General features: G+C 45.3%; 1 protein-coding gene across 1 annotated transcript; it reads right to left on the reverse strand.

Annotated features, from left to right (window-relative positions):
- Positions 1-13,686: 13,686 nt before the first annotated feature.
- HSPA2 (heat shock protein family A (Hsp70) member 2) lies at positions 13,687-16,239 on the reverse strand. The gene has a single exon (XM_008501056.2). The coding sequence runs from the start codon at positions 16,006-16,008 to the stop codon at positions 14,104-14,106; it is 1,905 nt and encodes a 634-aa protein (XP_008499278.1). The 5' UTR covers positions 16,009-16,239; the 3' UTR covers positions 13,687-14,103.
- Between the last annotated feature and the right edge of the window lie 2,012 nt (positions 16,240-18,251).

The raw sequence follows: 18,251 nt of genomic DNA on the forward strand, positions 1-18,251 counted from the left end.
ATGCATTTGCTATTTTAAACCTCTGATATTTCATATTCTACTTCTCATACACTTTGGTGCCTCCACTACCAGCTGCACACACATAATTCTTGAAACAAACTCTGCATGACATACCTCATAACTTCTGCAAATGATAGCATGCCCTGTGATTCATCTGCTTCTTTCAAAAGCAAAGCAGCATCTGAAAACATGCAGAGGAGAAAAACAATATTTCCTCAAAACAATTGCTGGTGCTAGTAGAAACAGATTTCTAACTTCATGGGCAATGCCCTGCTGATATGAAATACCAGCAATTACTCACATTTGACATCATCCACCATCATATATTTATGCTGTACCCACTTTGACAGACTATGCAATTTTCCTTCTGTGTCAGACAGACTTCTTTCAGGGAGCACAGCACTGCAATCATCTTGGAAGGTGCTAGTGGTTGACCAATACGTAACATTTAAGGACACAGCATTAATTGCAGTCTGAGAATATTATCTACCTGGAATGTACCCTCTTCACTGCACTCAGTTTCAAAGAGACAGGCAGTGAAATATGTTTGGCAGGTATCCTGAACTAACTTTCAGCTATTATAACCACAAAACAGGCTGGGGATGTTGAGAGAAATAGGACATTTCACCTCTATGGTTGCGTCTGAAGTTGCTCTTTTGGTTGCTAATATAATAAAATGTGACTGTATTATTTAGATCAAAGAGTTTTTAAGTAATGGATGAAAGTCAGGTATACCATGTTGTGAATTTATAAAATTAATAACAATAATAATAATAATACTTTAATCTTTGAAGTGCCTTGCACAGATGAATTAATTACCTCACAATACTCTTTAGGGTAGATGAGAAACATTACCTCTTTCTGAGCGATCTGGAAACAGCAGCGAAGATGCTGAATGAGTTTACCAGAGTCATACCAGGAAAGCACCTGAGCTAGCATTCAACACCAGGCATGTCTGGCTCTGTTTTTGTGTTCAGACCACTCATCCACCCTGTTGAAATGACAGCTGGCTTCCTGCTTCACGTGTTTTGTTCAGACACGATCCTCAGACAATGGATGAAAATATTCTCACCCGAATTATCTTGTTTCTTTTCTGCTAGGCTAATCAAATTGAATTACCTCATTCGTGTCCTGACATGCATTTCCTACAAGTGAATATTTTTAATTTCCTCAAGGTTTTTCTCAGCTGCTGGACACAGAGTAATAGCATGCAGCAATATGAACTTAAGTTACTAGCAGCAGTGCAAAGAGGTCAACAATCCATGATACAAAGGTATATTTGTTTTGGCTTCTAACTAACACTAAGAAAATATCTGGGTCATGATGAAGTCCTCCTGAGATGTTGCTTTCAAGAACACAGAAACAAGGAGTAAAGGGGCTTTCCTGGGTCTTCCTGTCTTCTCTGCCTGTCTCCTGCCACCATTTGTACCATAACTTGCAACCCTTCAAGCAATTGGTGTCTCAAGTGGCTTAAGAAAGGCTTTAAATGTAAAGTGCTCAGTTCCAGAGCTTTTCTTTGGGATCACTGAGGGCAGAGACAGGCAGAGGTCACTGGGTAGCTCACTCCTCTCCCCGGAGCAGCGTTCCCAAACCCAGTGGAGAAGTTGGCTGGAGCTGGTGAGACACAGACCATGAAAGGCACCTGCAGTTGTTGTGTGGCCAGGGGAGAGGTGAGCAGCCTGGCTGCACCATGACAAAGGCTTGGAAAATGCCCAGCAGGACAGGAGGCAGCAGCAGGCAGCTTGTGACAGACCCACTGCTGCCACGCTCCACCCAGCTCCCTGCCCTGCACTGGAGGAAAGAGCAGGGGAACACAGTTTGGATGTTGGGCTGTTTTGCCCCAATAGTTTAAACAATAAAGTCTTAATCCATAACTGCCACAGAAATTCAGAGCACATTTACACTCACTTTTGTCGCCCAGAGAACTGTGGTTTCCCTAAAGGTTTGCAGTCCTCCAAGCTCACCATTGCACGGGGTCATAGGTAACACCAGCAACCAGGAATTATCAGTCTGTAGACACCCATCTATAGACATCTGGGTGGCATTTGCATCCCACTGTGCTGCTTCAGTGCCTGGGGCACATTTCAGGCACTCAGCAGGACTCACCACACACTTGTAGCCATCTCAAGTGTGTTCAGCTTGAGAGCAGTGTGAGGTACATACACACTTCTGATTTTTCTCCATTAACATGATGGGATAAATGCCACAGAACACCAATTAAGAAGCCCCAGTCTCAATCAAAAATAAAACGTAATTAAAAATTATATTGCCTGCAGTTGATGCTCAGGCAAAACAGTAGCAGACTCTTAACTTCACCTTAGTTGGAACTGGCGTATCTAGGCCTCAGTCTGCAAAAACTGAAACTAAACACTAATATTTTACCTTGCACATTCAAATCTGTTAGTGTCATCTTTCCAGTACCACATGCCTGGAGTTAGTTTTATTGTCTGAAAAAAATAAGCATGTAGCACACATGTCATAAAACTATGCTCAAGTTCTCAGCCCAACAAAATACTTACAAGCACAGTGCATACGGGCCACTTTCTCTCCTTATTTAGTCTACGTTTCACCCAGATGTTGTTCATATATGAATTATTTGAGTAAATTCTCTGAGATTAAAGGTCATCAGCATAAGAAAGAAAAACATGTATCTGTCCTTCTTTATGTCTTTAAGGTTATGAATAAATAATTGAAAGTTTGCTAAGAGACATCAGATCTTTGATTGCCAGTGAAATGATAAAGACTGAGAAATCAAATGGAGCCATAAAAATGGAATATATTATTCACTTTCATGAAACTCTGAGAACTTCAAGTAAATATAATAGACCCTTCAGGGAACACTGAACACAACTACTAGTAGCAGCATTTTACAGCATCTATATATTTTTTTTTAAGTCCACAGCAAACAAAAAAACCCAAAGCAAATCCCTGGAAATAAGTAAGATCTATTTGTGCATTCTTAATAACAGGAGAGATGTGCAAACTTTTAACTATTACTTTCAGATCACCTTTAAAGCAAAATCACTCTTGTTGCTGAAATCCTTCTGCCTCCAGATTTAAACCAAGTGAAATTTTCCAGCTTTCTGTGACTGTTTGCCAGGTACCACTCAGCCAGCCAGCCACCAGGCTCTCACAAGTTCTTTCTCAATCTAATTTGGTAGTAGAGTGCTGGGTACAGACAACAGAATTATTTCACATCAGCAGCCAGCAGGCCACGCGATGGTTAGACCACAGAGATGAGTATTAGGAAACTACAGCTGTAATCCTTTAACAAAACGTGTTTATTTCAACTAGCCTGTTCTAGTCTTTGGTTCCAGCTTTCTAATATTGGTTTACATCTCTCAGAAGAAAAAGGTTATGCAAATGCTAAGCCTTTATGTTACACACAAGGGATTATGAACCACGAAAGAAAAATAGAAAAGGTGGTATGACAGCAGAACAAGACCTACCAATGCATCACAGGAAAGAGAAAATACCACTCCTGGGTCTTCAAAATACAACTCAGCTGTTTCTTACTAATAGGAAGGACTGAATGACTGTCCCTGGCCACCCTGCTCCCTGGCTGGGTCAGTGGGACAGGTCCCTGCCCTGCCCTTCCTACCCCACAGAGCCATGGCATCTTCTACAGAGGCAAAAGTGAACAACAGCAACCAGATTGAGCTGGGAAAGGTGGGGAAACCCACAGAAAACATGGTGCTTGCTTGGGACATGCCAGAAGTGCGGGAGATAAAACAGGCAGTGTTTAGGGCAGTGTCCTGGTGACTGCCTGCTGTCCCCTTGGAGCGATAGATCCCAGCAGGCAAAACCCCCTCCAGCCTGTGCTGGGACTGAACCCATGGTCTGCATGCTCTGCCCCATACTAACACTGCTAAGCAGCTTCCCTGGGTAACATTTTAGTCGAAAAAGGAAAATTAAGTGCTTTTCATACAATAAAATCGCTGCAGCTCCTCATCTGGGCTTACTGTGTTCTTTGGTGGTCAGGAGCTGCAGAGGTTTTCCTGATTACTGGCCCAGGACTGGCTGCTGAAGTCCCTCTCTCATGGCACTGATTTCTGTACAGCACGCTGATCATTAAACAGACTTTAGCTTAGGAATTTACAAGATTTAAAGAGTTATCCATTTCTGGGGTCCCCAGCATAAACAGAACATGGACATATTGGAGTGAGCCCAGAGCAGGGCCACAAAGATGATCAAAGAGCTGGAGCACTGCTCCTGAAGACAGTCTGAGAGAGTTGGGTTTGTGCAGCCTGAAGATTGAAAGGAAGGATCCAAGCAGAACTTACAGCAGCCTTTCCAGTAGCTAAAGGGGCTACAGGAAAGCTGGGGAGGGACTTTTTACAAGGGCATGTAGTGATAGGAGAAGGAGGAATGCTTTCAAACTGCAAGAGGGTAGAGTTAGATCTGACATTAGGGAGAAATTCTTTACTGTAAGGGTGGTGAGACACCAGCACAGGTTGCCCAGGGAAGCTGTGGCTGCCCCATCCCTGGAAGTGTTCAAGGCCACTTGTTGGATGGGGCTTGGAGAAACCTGGTCTGGTGGAAGGAGTCCCTACCCATGCAGGGGGGTTGGAACTAGATGATCTCTTAGTTGCCTTCCAACCCAAACTCTTCTATGATTCTAAAAGTGTATCTACCAGGTCACAAGTCTCCTGTGATATGACCTAGGTCCCTGTGTGAGCAAACAGCTCAAGATTAGCAAGTTGCCCCAGAAGTAATTCCTGTACATTAAGACAGGTTGATTAAAGGCATGATTTTTAGGAAAGGGGATTTGATATTTGGGATATTTTGAAGCATTTTTTTTGCAAGCAGTTACCCTCTCATACTTGTCAATCACAGTTGAGCAGTGCTGTGTATAACTGGCAACGTTAATCTTACACAAAATTGGATTTTATGCCAACAGAAATCAAGTCCCCTTGAAGGGTGAGGTTTTGTCTTACAGCTAAATCCAGCAGGTAGTTGTTGACAGAAGATGGATTCCTGTTCCCATCAATTTTTTCCGATCATTTATCTTTGTTTTGTTTCATTATCTTTGTCCCCACAGCAAGGCAGCTCCCTAAAATGTCAAAACCAGTAATCCAGCAAAAAAAAATGAGGAGCTCTGTTAACAGCAAAAATAAATGAGAGCTCTGTTGAGGTAACCTTTTATGGTTCATGGTGGAGTCAGAGAAGGGCCAGCAGAGATGCAGATAAAGATAAGGGGATAGGGAGGACCATACTTCTCAACAGATCAGGTTAGCAGTAAGGTTTTCCAGCCACAAGCTAGAAAAATTTTGCTAGTACAGCTGGAGCAGGCCAGTATGTACTTTGAAGAGATGAAACTATCTGACCTAAGACTTCTAGACAAGTCACTTCCAGTAAGACAGAAAGATCATTTCCTATGGTTTCAGCTCTTAAAGATGGCCTCGTTCATTTTTGCAATACTTTCTAACTGGGGAAAATACTCCTGAAAGCAGCACTGAGATGTTCACAACCACATGGAAGAACACATGGATAACACAATGTGGGGAAAGAAAATTTCTGTAAAACAACCTGTCCCTAACTTCCCCCCATTTCCACTGACATCAAAACACTTCATCTTTTCTCCTGTAGGTACTCTGTAAAGGATTATCCATGTAAACTCCATCAATCCACAGATAGCTGAGCAAGAATCTCAAATCAGCCTGAAAATTCAGCTCTGGTTCTGTTCTCCACTGTAATATCTTTTTTATTTATTGACAATCATTTTGTGTATGTTGTGTTTCCAGTTGCTATTGCAGGCTGCCAAGTACATAACCATGCCTTGGCAGCCAAGATACATATTTCAGAGGCTGAGAGAAGCAGATTTGAGAACAACCTCAAATCTCACCCGTGGCAGCCAGGCAGCTCTATAGAAATAGGGTCCTCATCAGGGGAAAGTGGGAACTATGGAACCTATGGCTCATTGAGTCGTTTTTATAGAGAGGGGCTGTCATGAGTCTCAGGAGACCATTGGTTCATCTTGTCTCCAATAAAATTCATTCCAAAAGAACAGGAGAAAGTAAAAGACATGTTGCAGATAGTCATGTGAACCTGTGTTAGTGTTTGTGGTGCAGGAGGCATGGGAGACAAACCTTCAGCTCTCTTTGCTTTGGGAAAAAATTGGCACAAAAAGCCTAAATGAAAGATGGGGAGAAACTAAGAGCGAGAACTACTTACAGGGAGAACAACTGTGAACATAAAGACTGGGGCTGAGAGCTAAAGACAGAGGCAGGTTGGGAAGGCCTGGGAATCAGTGCAGAAGACAGGTAACTAGGGGAAAATGAAGGCAATTTGAAAGGGATTTGTGGAGAGGGAGTCAGAATGGACTCTGGCCAAGCACAGGGCCCAGGACAGACACCAGTGTTAGAGGGAACCGTGAGACTGACTTGATTAGCAGGGCAGCAGGCTTATGCAGCACTGCACCATCCTTAACCACGGGCTAGCTGGAGGAGATCAGTTCAGCCACACATCCCATACATGCTGATGGCCCAAATGAGTATGAGTCTGGAAAAAGAAATTAAGAGACCAGCATTGTGTAGCAAAGGAGATTAGTGTCTGTTGGATGCCTCCTTCAGCTGTTTCAAGAGTTGGAAGCTATAAAATGAGTGGGCCAGAAGATTACAAGAAGTGAAATTAAGGTGTAATATTGGGGCAGTTGAAGGGTAGATGGGAAACTGCTTTCCATATGGGCTTCAGTCACAGAATGCCAGGCAAATCACTCCAACCCACATTTAACCCTAATGACCACTATTTGCATGCTCTTTTCTTTCTGAGCCAACGGCCTGGCTTCATGGAAATCTGGAATGCCAGACTCAGTATCCACAGCTGTGACCAAAGCCAACAGGAACTGTACTATGAACAGTCCAAGAAGTGTATAAACACCAAGCTGTCTGAAAAAACATTTCCTGGCATTTCCAGTAGAAGATCTCATTATAGACAGATGGTGTTTGGCTTTTGGTGTTTTTTTCTCTGTGGGAATTATACACTTCTCAGGGGTGAAAACTAAATGTTTAATGTTGTGGAGCACTCAAAATGTGATGGTGATGGATCTACCAGACAACATCTTAAGGGATAACACTCCTCCAGATCTGGGGCTGAACAGCATACAGTAAATACAGAGTGTATTGAACTGGAAAACGTGTCTTTTTGTAGTCTGTGCTGCCCATTGTATGCACTGACTAAAGCAGGTGCCCTACAGAAGAAAAATAATATTAAAATCTGTTACTGTGTAATTAAAACCTGAGTTCTAATGCATAAGCACAAAGAAAGCAAGAAATGGGCTTGCTGTGATTGTCATAATTCTGAACAACCGACCTTGCAGCCTTAGTAGGCTTCTTCTCATGTTGTTTCTTGTGGTATTTGTGTGCCCATGTGCATCCCAGTAGCTGGGAACACTCAACAGTAGGTATATGAATCCATTCTTTAAGTATATCTGGTGTGTAATTCGGATATCACACCCAGAAAATAAACACATGCATAAACTCAACAAAAATATCACTGAATCACCACCCAGCCATTCACCTCTTCTGCCTTGTTTCTTCTTGCTGTGTCAAGCCTCTGTCTTCCATACCCACCCACTGTATGAAATTCCTCCTCTCTTCCCAGGGGCAGTTAAATATCAGCCTTGGTTGCTCTGGGAATATTAGACTCCATGTGTGACCACTGCTGTTTGTATTAGACACACAAGGACAGAACTCCACAGTAGCTAATACTTAGCCCATGACTGTGCCATTTACCTGCCAAGTGCTTCTGCCTGCTCATTAAAAAGAGGATCATGGTGTATGACTGGAATAATGTCCTTAGGCATAATACTATGAGCACTGGAATGGCATTTCACTTCAGATTTGTGCAAAATTGAAGCTCCTACCTCTTTGTTTTCAGTGAGTTTCACTGTTGGCATGTGTGACCACTGCTGGATGTCTGTCCCATCCCTTGACCACCCAAAGCAAAGGGTTATAGACAGCTGCACTGTAACCTCTGAAGAGATACCAGTACCCTCACATCCTCATCTTCTTGAGAGCCTGGCACCAGCCTTGCCCTATATTGAGAGCCCTGTGGCTACCTGCCAGCTTCAGTGGCAACTACATCCACAGAGGCAAACTGGCTAAAGGTAGAGAGACAAAGGCAGAATTAGTCCTGAGTCCAGGCTGAAGGAGTAAGGGAAATCAGGAGGCAAGGACTGCCTAGCACTGCTCACGGGAAAACAGGCTGCTTTGGAAGCCAGAAAAACCAGCTGTACATTCTTTTACTGAAATCCTCATGCAATTACTCCCTCTGCGTGGTTTTATCAGATGAGATTATTGAACATTAGCAGTTGTCAGCTATTTTCATGCAGGTAGGCATTTGTCTTGTGCTCCTAACAATCAACCTTTTGTTATTAACGTGCCCATCACAGAAAGGAAGGAGTATTTAAATGTACCTCATACTCAATAGGAATTTTCAAAAATATGATTTTGATTCTGTATCTCAGATGCTCAGAAATCTATGGAGTTTAACAAAAATGTCACAGCCTATTTTCTAGTTCTTCTGTAGGATATAATAACTATCTCCATTCTATAGAAAAGGGGAGAAATTTAATATAGATGTACTATAGACAAGAACACTTAAATTCTGTGAGCTTTGGAAGTAATTATTGAAGAGAAGTTTATTTTAGGTTTTAGTTCTATAATCTAAGTCTTGAGAATTTTTATTTTAGAATTTTTAATTATCTTCCACCTGTAATGCCAGGGATAGGATTAAGGCCAGGTTGCTAGCCTCAGTTGTATTTAAACAGGCTGTGTTACTACATTTGCAAACATACTGTGACTGAGGTCTGCAGCAGGAAATATAAGGAGTATGCCAAATGAGAAATACACGTAGTTTTGAAAGAAATAGGTTTTCATTTTCAGACAGAGCCTGGCAAAAAAGATTTGCTGCTTACAGCTTCACCATGTGATTGCTATACTGTCCATTCAACTGTGCAACAGCTCTTTGAGGGACTGGCAGAAAATATTTAATGATGCTTGGCAGTGAACAGCAAAGCAACCAAGACCCTTAAACCCATGGGGTCTTCTATAGAGTCTTGCTGAAATACATAGCATTAGCACCCCTGTAATTGTTTTTGTCTCCTTAGTTTATTCAAAATACATTTTTAATTGGCAGCATTTGCAGCAGTGACATTTTTAACTGCTCCAACAGATAAGGTATGGGTGCTGCTAACTGCTACCTACACACCAGCAAGAATGACCTCATGCTTCTTGGTCCAGGATGCACTGGTGATCTGTCAGCTTGTGTACAGGCCAACACATAAATACCAATTCCTGAGCAGTGGAAGAAATTATCTTTGGCAATGGAGAAGAAAGAAAAAAAACTTCCCACACTGCTCCTATTTTCCTTAGAAGAAAGACTACAAAATACATGTTGGCTCTTAGAGGGAAATTCATCCCTTCTCTAAAATTTCTGGCTGGTGCTGTTATTAGGATGACAAGAGGAACCAGCTTGTCTGTGTCTCCACCCTACTGATGCAGGAGAGAGTAAAGGCAAATGGGTCATGCAAGGGTGGATCAGGGTTTTTTAATACTGCTGTTTCATATATGGAAGTGAAATATGTTGTTGCATCTGGAAATGCTGGCCTGCCCAACTATAATCACCATGCTGCTGCAAGCAAAATCTACTCTAAAGGCAGGTCTATGCTATAGGCTTCTGCTTGCATAAATATGAGGATGAGAGTGGCAGAGCGATGTGATACCTGACCCACATAGGTGTGCTAAAGAAGCTTTACTAGCATAACTCGTTTTGCTGTGGGGTAGGGAGGGGTGATAACTTTCCTGTGATGAACAACTACAGACATAATTTTTTCTGCTGTGAGACCATCCCCATCCACATGGTTTAGTATCACAGGACTCCCATGTGCCAAGGTACAGAATCCTTGACATAGGACAAGATTAGACCACCATGAGCTTTCTGAAGGGACACAGTAGGTGAAACTCATGCCAGGCATGTGGCAAAGGAGGACAAATATGGAACGCCATTTAAACAAATACAGCTTGAAATGCTGTTACATTGCAAAGTGCTTACAAGACTGAAAAAAGGAACTTTGGTATGCATGCTGGGTGTAAATGCCTGGGGTTTAACATGAGTGCTGGAAATGCAAATTTCCCTTATATTTTTCCCTTTTCCATTTTTTCCCTTTTCTTCCTGTTCCTTGTAAGTACCTGTGGGAGTGGCTCACAACGAGGAAGACAGAAATTTATGATGTAGTCCTGAGATGTCACATCTCCTTCAGAATTGTCTGCCCTTGGCTGGCTGCACCCCACAGTGCCCCAAACCTTCAAGGAGAACCTTTCAAATAAAGGTTCCCAAGAGAAAGGCTTCCCAGCCTGTAGGGCTCCACACAGTGTCTCCAGAGAGATAAAAGGAAGACTGCTGGGATATATTCATTCCTGTCTCTAAGATGGTATCACAAGGGGATGAGCAGGGCTGCAGCCTGTTTGCTAGGTCCTCCATGCAGAGCTTCAGCCAGACGCTCCAGAGGCAGCAGGGAACAGGGCTGGGTGGACACAGCCTGCCCAAGCATGTCTCAGCTTTGCAGCTCCTGAGTGGGTTGCCCTCAGACAGCTCTCTGTCCTCAGCTCCCTCCCAGGGCTCTCACACGGCACGTTGTTTTAGTAATGTTTTCCACTTTGTCTTTTTTAGGCTCTTCCCTCTCCCCTGCAAAGCAACAGTGGGGAACTGCAGGGTCAACCTGCGCTGCACACGGGAGCTTTGTGTAGCTACACACCTGGCTGCACCACGAGTGAGGTGCTAAGGTGCTTAAGGGTTTTAATTTGGGTGATTAAATTCTCCAATATTAATGCTAGGTGTGTTCCTCTATATAAAATAATACCATTCATATAAACTTGATCGTCAAATATTAGGAGTCACTGAAAGTTAACACTGTAGTTACACAAGTGCTACCAAGGTCCAACCACTTTATATCCTTCCTGCGGGCTTGATCTTTCTCATAGCCCTGTGTAAGAATAAGCAAAGTTCAGAAACCCAGGCCTGTGATTTTGACAGAAGTAGCTGTCTTTCCCTGTGGATCAGGAAAACACAAAGGAGGAGAGATGCTGAGTGTGGAAGCAATGAAACCGCAGATTTTAGGCAAGATAATTTTCTTAGCTTTGCCAAATTCCTTTGAAATGTGCAACTACTCCCTGGAACTACACATACATGCCAGATACACCTATTTGCATGTGAGGAGCAGCACTTTCCCATCTGACATTTATTTTATCTATTTAAGAAACTGAGGCAGAAAAATGTAGACCCATTGCAGTCAGGGAAAAGTTTACATTAACAGCAACAGAGTTCACTCTACCATAAATACAACATACTGAAAATCAACTGGAAGTTATTGTTTTATAAACTAAGTGAATGAATGCAAGAAAACTAGCTCTGAGCCCTTTAGGTTTTCTACCTCTTGCATTTTGGGGGGGTTGCTGTAATATTTGAAAGACTACTTTGTGTGTCAGGACTTAAATCTATTTCCAATCATGTAAGCCAGCAGAAGTATCTTATCCTTTGCATAGCTTCCACAGAGTCCAGATATGTCCATACTAAAAAATACCCCTTTCCTAGGAAAATAAATAAATACAGTTACTCCAGTGTTAACCTCTTCATGTCCTCAGTCTCTGGGGCATTTTAACCACCCAGATGGGTAGTTCATGATTGGGGTCTCTGTTACTCCCTGCCTGCTCTGGGCACAGAGCAGCAGCCGAGGTGAGGGAAAGGCCAGATGACAACACAGGTGTGTAGCAAACCATCTGCTGTGTGCATTTGGTTACATTAGCTCTGCAATACACTTAAATAGATGTTTGGGAAAAAGAATAAAAAATTGCGTTTAATAACTGGGAAGCGACGCTGAGGAATGCACCACAACGGCTGAAAAGTGAAGGAAACTATGTGGCAAGGGCAATTACCAGTCAGTCTATAGGAAAAATAGTTAACCTATTTACTATGATCGGGGGTGCCACTTAATGGGCTGTCCCATAGTGCCACATTTCAGTTAGGAAGAGCTCTTCTGACGAAGTATTACACTTTGCAGCAAAAACTTTTCACTTACAGCTAATCTACTGCTTTTCATAAACATATTTACCTATTAACTCCCAGGGGAAAAAAATATCTAAAAGTCACAGGACTTTCTCATTCTCGGTGGTCCTAGGTATGTTACAGCCTAGAAATCAAGAGCACAGTTGCCAACAAAACACTGTGTACACAAACACCCAAAGGACCCAGGCTGGTTACAGCCTTTGCAAATGCCACTGAAGCACTTGGCAGGTGCTGAAGTTGTTGTAATTGACTTCTCAAGTCTCCCTGTGATGGCACTGCCATTTACCCATGAACTGTTCAATAAACTTGAAGTGGGTTTGAATAATTTGTGAGAGAAATTTATCAAACAAGCTTTTTACAAGCCTTGCATTCCCCAGAGGCAACTGCAACCCCTCTCTGTAGCCAGTGAGGAGAAACCTGCAGAAGAGTGAAGAGAAACCCTGGTAAATCAGCTAAGAGAAGTACTCTGAGTTTTGGATCTGTTCACTTGAACTGGCTGTTCAAGTTTGTTTTTCTCAGCCTTCTCATCACAAAATATTTTTATACATTTTTTTATACACATCACCTGCAATCTTCTGGCATCCTAAAAGTTCTTTGCAATATGGAGAGGCAGCAGGGCAGTGCCTGCCTCTGCTCCCAGCACGCTCCCACTTACAAACGAGCAACCAACAAAAACACAGCAGACGTTTCCCTTCAGCTGCCCACTGCTCTGCAGTTTTTTCCCTTAAAGGACAAGCCAGTCCAAAATGTGTGTGTCATCTGGCTCATCCATCAGATCTAATTAATTCACAGCTCTTTGGACTCTAAATACTGCATAGTTTTGTCTTCTAAAACAACTCAAAATCTCTGGAGATGGTTTGTAGTGAAGCCAGACAAGTTTAACTGCTACAACTTTTGCCTATTCTATCAAATTCACCACCCTGGCTCCTTACTCAGCACTCCCAGGTTTCCGGGCCCCCTTGGCAGCTGCACGTTTAGGAGGGGGAAAACCCACCACATTCAGTAAAATATTGAAAGCTCAGCTTGCATCCAAGCAACCCAAGAATAACTCAGCAATTTGTATAGCCAGCCACAAGTGGGTCTCTATTTTACGGAGCCCAGCTGCCTGCCAAGCTGGACTATTTTTGTTGTACTTATTTCTACACTTTTATTTCAGTGACACAAACATCACAAACTGCTCCGCACTTCGCTGCTGGGGTCGGGGGGGCTGCGAGCCACAGCCCAAGCCACAACTTACAAAGAGCAGGTCCTGCCCAAAACCAAACACCCTTAACTCGGGGAAACTTCTCCCCTGCTGTAGGGTCTGGGGTCTGCCACACCAGCACACCCCCTCCACAGGGCCCTGCAGGGCAAGCCGGGTCACCCCCCAGGCACCAGCTGCCACCCCAAGCCTCAACACAGAATCTTTTGCTCCCTCTGCCCACCCCCCCCAGTTCTCCCCTATCCATTTTTTGCTCAAACTCCCTTCCCAGGGAACACCAGACACCTCTCTGGAAAACACCCCCAGACTCAGCTCCAACACCCACCCTGCAGCAGAGCAGGGTCCAGAGGGTGCAGTGACAGGAAGGTTCACCTCACCCCCCACCCCACTACTGCCCCTTCAGAGAGAGGAGGAGGATAGACTTATGCTTTAAATATATTTTATTTATTACTGAAATTTCCAGAAGCCAAATTTGGCATATTTTTTTTTATATACTCTTCTGTAAAGATTTTTCATGCATAACTTGAAACTTGTCAACTGCAGCAGTCGAGTGGTTACTTTAAAAGAGACACTTGAACACAGACAAACATCCAGAGTACAAATAGCTGTATCTGAATTAACAAAACTTGTCTATTACTAACCTTATAAAGCAGGACGTGCCTTCCCTTTTATCAAAACCAAGCTGACAGATCTGCCTTTATACACACCCAACAGAATAAACTCTGTTATCGGTAAGGACGTTTTCCTTAAACGTTAGAAAAAAAAAAAAAAAAAAAAAAAAAACCAACAAAGCAAAGAATGGAGTGACTGTCCATAAACCAGTCTGTGCTTCAGTCCTTTTAATCAACTTCTTCGATGGTGGGGCCACCAGAGCCACCCGCCCCAGCCCCCCCAGCTCCCTGGTACAATTTTGTGACGATCGGGTTGCAGAGTTTCTCCAGCTCTTTCTGCTTGTGCTCATACTCTTCCTTCTCAGCCATCTGGTTGCGATCGAGCCAAGAGACCACCTCCCGGCACTTGTCGAGTACTCTCTGCTTGTCCTGGTCACTGATCTTTCCCTTCAATTTCTCATCCTCCACCGTCTGCTTCATGTTGTAAGTGTAGGACTCGAGGGAGTTCTTGGCTGCCACCCGGTCTCGGTTAGCTTCATCCTCTGCTTTGTACTTTTCTGCTTCTTGCACCATCCGGTCAATGTCATCTTTGCTAAGGCGACCCTTGTCATTGGTGATGGTGATCTTGTTTTCTTTACCTGTGCTCTTGTCCACAGCACTGACATTCAGGATACCATTGGCATCAATGTCAAAAGTGACCTCGATCTGGGGGACTCCACGGGGTGCTGGGGGGATGCCCGTTAGATCAAACTTGCCCAGTAAGTTGTTATCCTTTGTCATAGCCCTCTCACCCTCGTACACCTGGACTAGGACACTGCTCTGGTTGTCTGAGTAGGTGGTGAAGGTCTGAGTTTGTTTGGTGGGAATGGTGGTGTTGCGCTTGATGAGAGCAGTCATCACTCCACCGGCTGTCTCGATGCCCAGGGACAGAGGGGTGACATCCAGCAGCAGTAGATCCTGCACATTCTCAGACTTGTCTCCCATGAGTATAGCTGCTTGCACAGCAGCACCGTAAGCAACAGCCTCATCAGGGTTGATGCTCTTGTTGAGCTCTTTGCCATTGAAGAAGTCCTGTAGCAGCTTTTGGATCTTAGGGATACGGGTAGAGCCCCCCACCAGCACAATCTCCTGGATCTGGCCCTTATCGAGCTTGGCATCACGCAGAGCCTTCTCCACTGGCTCCAAGGTGCCACGGAAGAGATCGGCATTGAGCTCCTCAAAGCGGGCACGAGTAATGGAGGTGTAGAAGTCAATGCCCTCGTAGAGGGAGTCGATCTCAATGCTGGCTTGTGTGGAAGAGCTGAGGGTGCGCTTGGCCCTCTCACAAGCTGTACGCAGTCGCCTCACTGCTCGCTTGTTGCCAGCAATGTCACGCTTGTGCTTACGCTTGAATTCTTCCACAAAATGGTTCACCATGCGATTGTCAAAGTCCTCCCCACCCAGATGGGTGTCACCAGCTGTGGACTTCACCTCAAAGATGCCATCCTCAATGGTAAGGATGGACACATCGAAAGTACCCCCTCCTAAGTCAAAGATGAGCACATTCTTCTCTCCAGCCCGAGTACCTTTCTTGTCCAAGCCATAGGCTATAGCAGCTGCTGTTGGCTCGTTGATAATACGCATCACATTAAGGCCAGTGATGGTGCCAGCGTCTTTGGTGGCCTGGCGCTGAGAGTCATTGAAGTAAGCAGGCACTGTGATGACAGCATTCTGCACCTTGCGTCCCAGATAAGCCTCAGCAATCTCTTTCATCTTGGTAAGGACCATGGAGCTGATCTCCTCTGGGAAGAAGGTCTTCATCTCACCCTTGTACTCCACTTGCACCTTGGGCTTGCCACTCTCATTCACCACACGGAAGGGCCAGTGCTTCATGTCAGACTGGACCGTGGGGTCATCATACTTGCGGCCGATGAGACGCTTGGCATCGAAGATGGTGTTAGTAGGGTTCATAGCCACCTGGTTCTTGGCAGCGTCGCCGATGAGGCGCTCCGTATCGGTGAAGGCCACATAGCTGGGCGTGGTTCGGTTGCCCTGGTCGTTGGCAATGATCTCCACTTTGCCATGCTGGAAGACACCCACACAGGAGTACGTGGTGCCCAAGTCGATGCCGATAGCCGGCCCTTTGGCAGACATGATGACTGCTTTCTCTCCGCAAGTGCACGCTCGCCTGCCCCACCACCCGCTCTCGCTCCCGTCTGCGGCGCGATCTGCCCGCACACTGCCGCCTGCGCACCCTTTATAGCCGGCCGCGCCGTTTTCTGGAAGCTGCCAGAACGCCGGTGACCAATCCAGAAGCCCGCCTGCCACTGATAGCCAATCGTATCTCTCGGTCGCCGATCAGCACCCGCCCTCTATTCCCTAGCCAATCAGAATCGTTGCACGGCGGCCCGGCCGCGCTTCTTCCTGGATTTTCTCGATCCGTCTCGGCTTGCAGCCTGCGCCACAGCCCTCCGCCAATCACCGCTTGCGATTCGCCTTCACCCCGCCCCCCGCCCCAAACTCTGGCGGGGATTGACGTTAGCATTAGCCAATGGGAATCAAGAAGTCATAGAGAGGGGCGGGGCCGGGTGGTCGCTATGCGACCCGCCCGCCGCTCACCCCGCCCGGGCGCTGTGGCACGTAGCCCGCGAGCGGCGGCCCTGAGGGGCGCGGGAGTGCGGCGGGAGCGGAGCGGCGCTCGCAGTGCGGCTCCCGGTGTTTGCAATTCCTGAAAGTTCAGTCCCTCGCTGCCTGCCATCCCCCTGCCAGCCGCTGGGGAATTTACCCTTATTTGGTCGCGAAGCGCCAGAAATTCAACCCTCCCACACACAGCCTCCCCCCCCACACCTCCTACCCGCCTCCCCACGCCAGGTCCCGGCAGGGTCAAACGGCGGCCGAACCTCCCCCCCCGCCACCACCTCCTGCATCCGCGACCCCGGTGGGGGCAGAGATCCCACCCGTCTGAGAGAAGTCTTTAGCGACAGTGGGGAAAAGCGAGGGGAAAATCCCCGCGGCGAGCGAAGGCTGAGGCAGTTTTTAGCCTTGTTTTGGCGGCATTTGGCAGCACATGGCGGGCAGCTCCGGGAGGAGCCCCGCAGCCCCCTCCGCCGCCCCGGGGCTCAGGTGCGGGTTTGTCAGGGCCGGTACTGCCCGGGGCGTGGGTGTCAGGGAATGGCATCGGGCTTTCCGAAAGCAGCAGTTTGGGGCTTTTTGGGGAGGCAGCCCTGTTGCTGCGTGTTCCTGCGTGGTGACCATTCTTGAAACGCCTCCAAATTTTTCTCTGTTGTGCTAATGTGAAATGTCGTCACGCCTACATTTATCAAAAGCTATGAAGCTCGTAACTGGGAGCTAGGAAAGTGCTTTGATGAAAGTAGATTAAACATGAAAACCAGCTGCGGTTCCTCTCAAGTTATTCCTCCTCACTCTGAGGCAAATAGTTCAAAATATTCCACTTCTAGTAAGCAGAACAAAACACCACGCTGAGACCTTTTTTCGTCGGAGGCTTAGTGAGCAGCTCCCCTTGGATCTCTCCTTTAAAACTGGCTAAGTCTGCTGCCCGTAGACTTTCACGTGTGACATGAGAGAAGGATTAAATATGTGGTATGCTTATAACATCTTTTTATCAATTTTCTCCCCAGCTTTCAGCATTGTGCTACGGCAGCCCTCATAGAAAATACGTTGGAGCTTTGCCCAGAATATTTGTGTTCACGCAGTTATTAAAGATACTTCTAATTCATGTTCAAAACCATTTTTGTTTCAATTCTTGTGTTTTTCAAAACCTTTTCACAACAAGTGAGGATTTCACCTCTTTTGTGTAGTGTGTGTATGTAGTTTTGAGATGGAAGAGCTTGGATTTCTGACTGTACGTATTGTACACGCTTACATAACTATTACTCTTCCACAGACCCTGCTCTTTTTTTCACGTGAGTTCTGACCCTGAAGAAACCCGAAAAAAAAGTCAGTGGAAAACTGAAACCCTCAGCTCCCCCTGCCTCCAACAGGAGCTGCTCTGTATATACCATATGCATATTTCTTTGATGGGAAGGGTGTCAGTTTCTCTTGTAGTCAGACCAGCGACTGATTCATCACTGAACTATCTCTTCCTGTAATTCACTGCTACTTCATTCAGTTGATTGCATCCTATGGAGAAGGGAGAAGTGCTACAGCAATACAGAGAGAGTTGGTTGGTAAGTTCCATGTCAGCTGAAAAGTTGATGCTATTCATTATTTTTTGTATCCATGTGAGGACTGTCTCTCAGGAGCAATGCATGGCAACTCTGGATAGCTGCAACAAACTCAAACCCTCTTATTTCAGAGTAAAAAGAGGACTCCTGCCTCAAAAACACATGTATAGAAACAAGAGTGAAGAGAACAAATGGACTAAGAAATTACATTGA

Source organism: Calypte anna, chromosome 5A (genome assembly GCF_003957555.1).
Source record: "Calypte anna isolate BGI_N300 chromosome 5A, bCalAnn1_v1.p, whole genome shotgun sequence".
Classification (NCBI taxonomy): domain Eukaryota; kingdom Metazoa; phylum Chordata; class Aves; order Apodiformes; family Trochilidae; genus Calypte; species Calypte anna.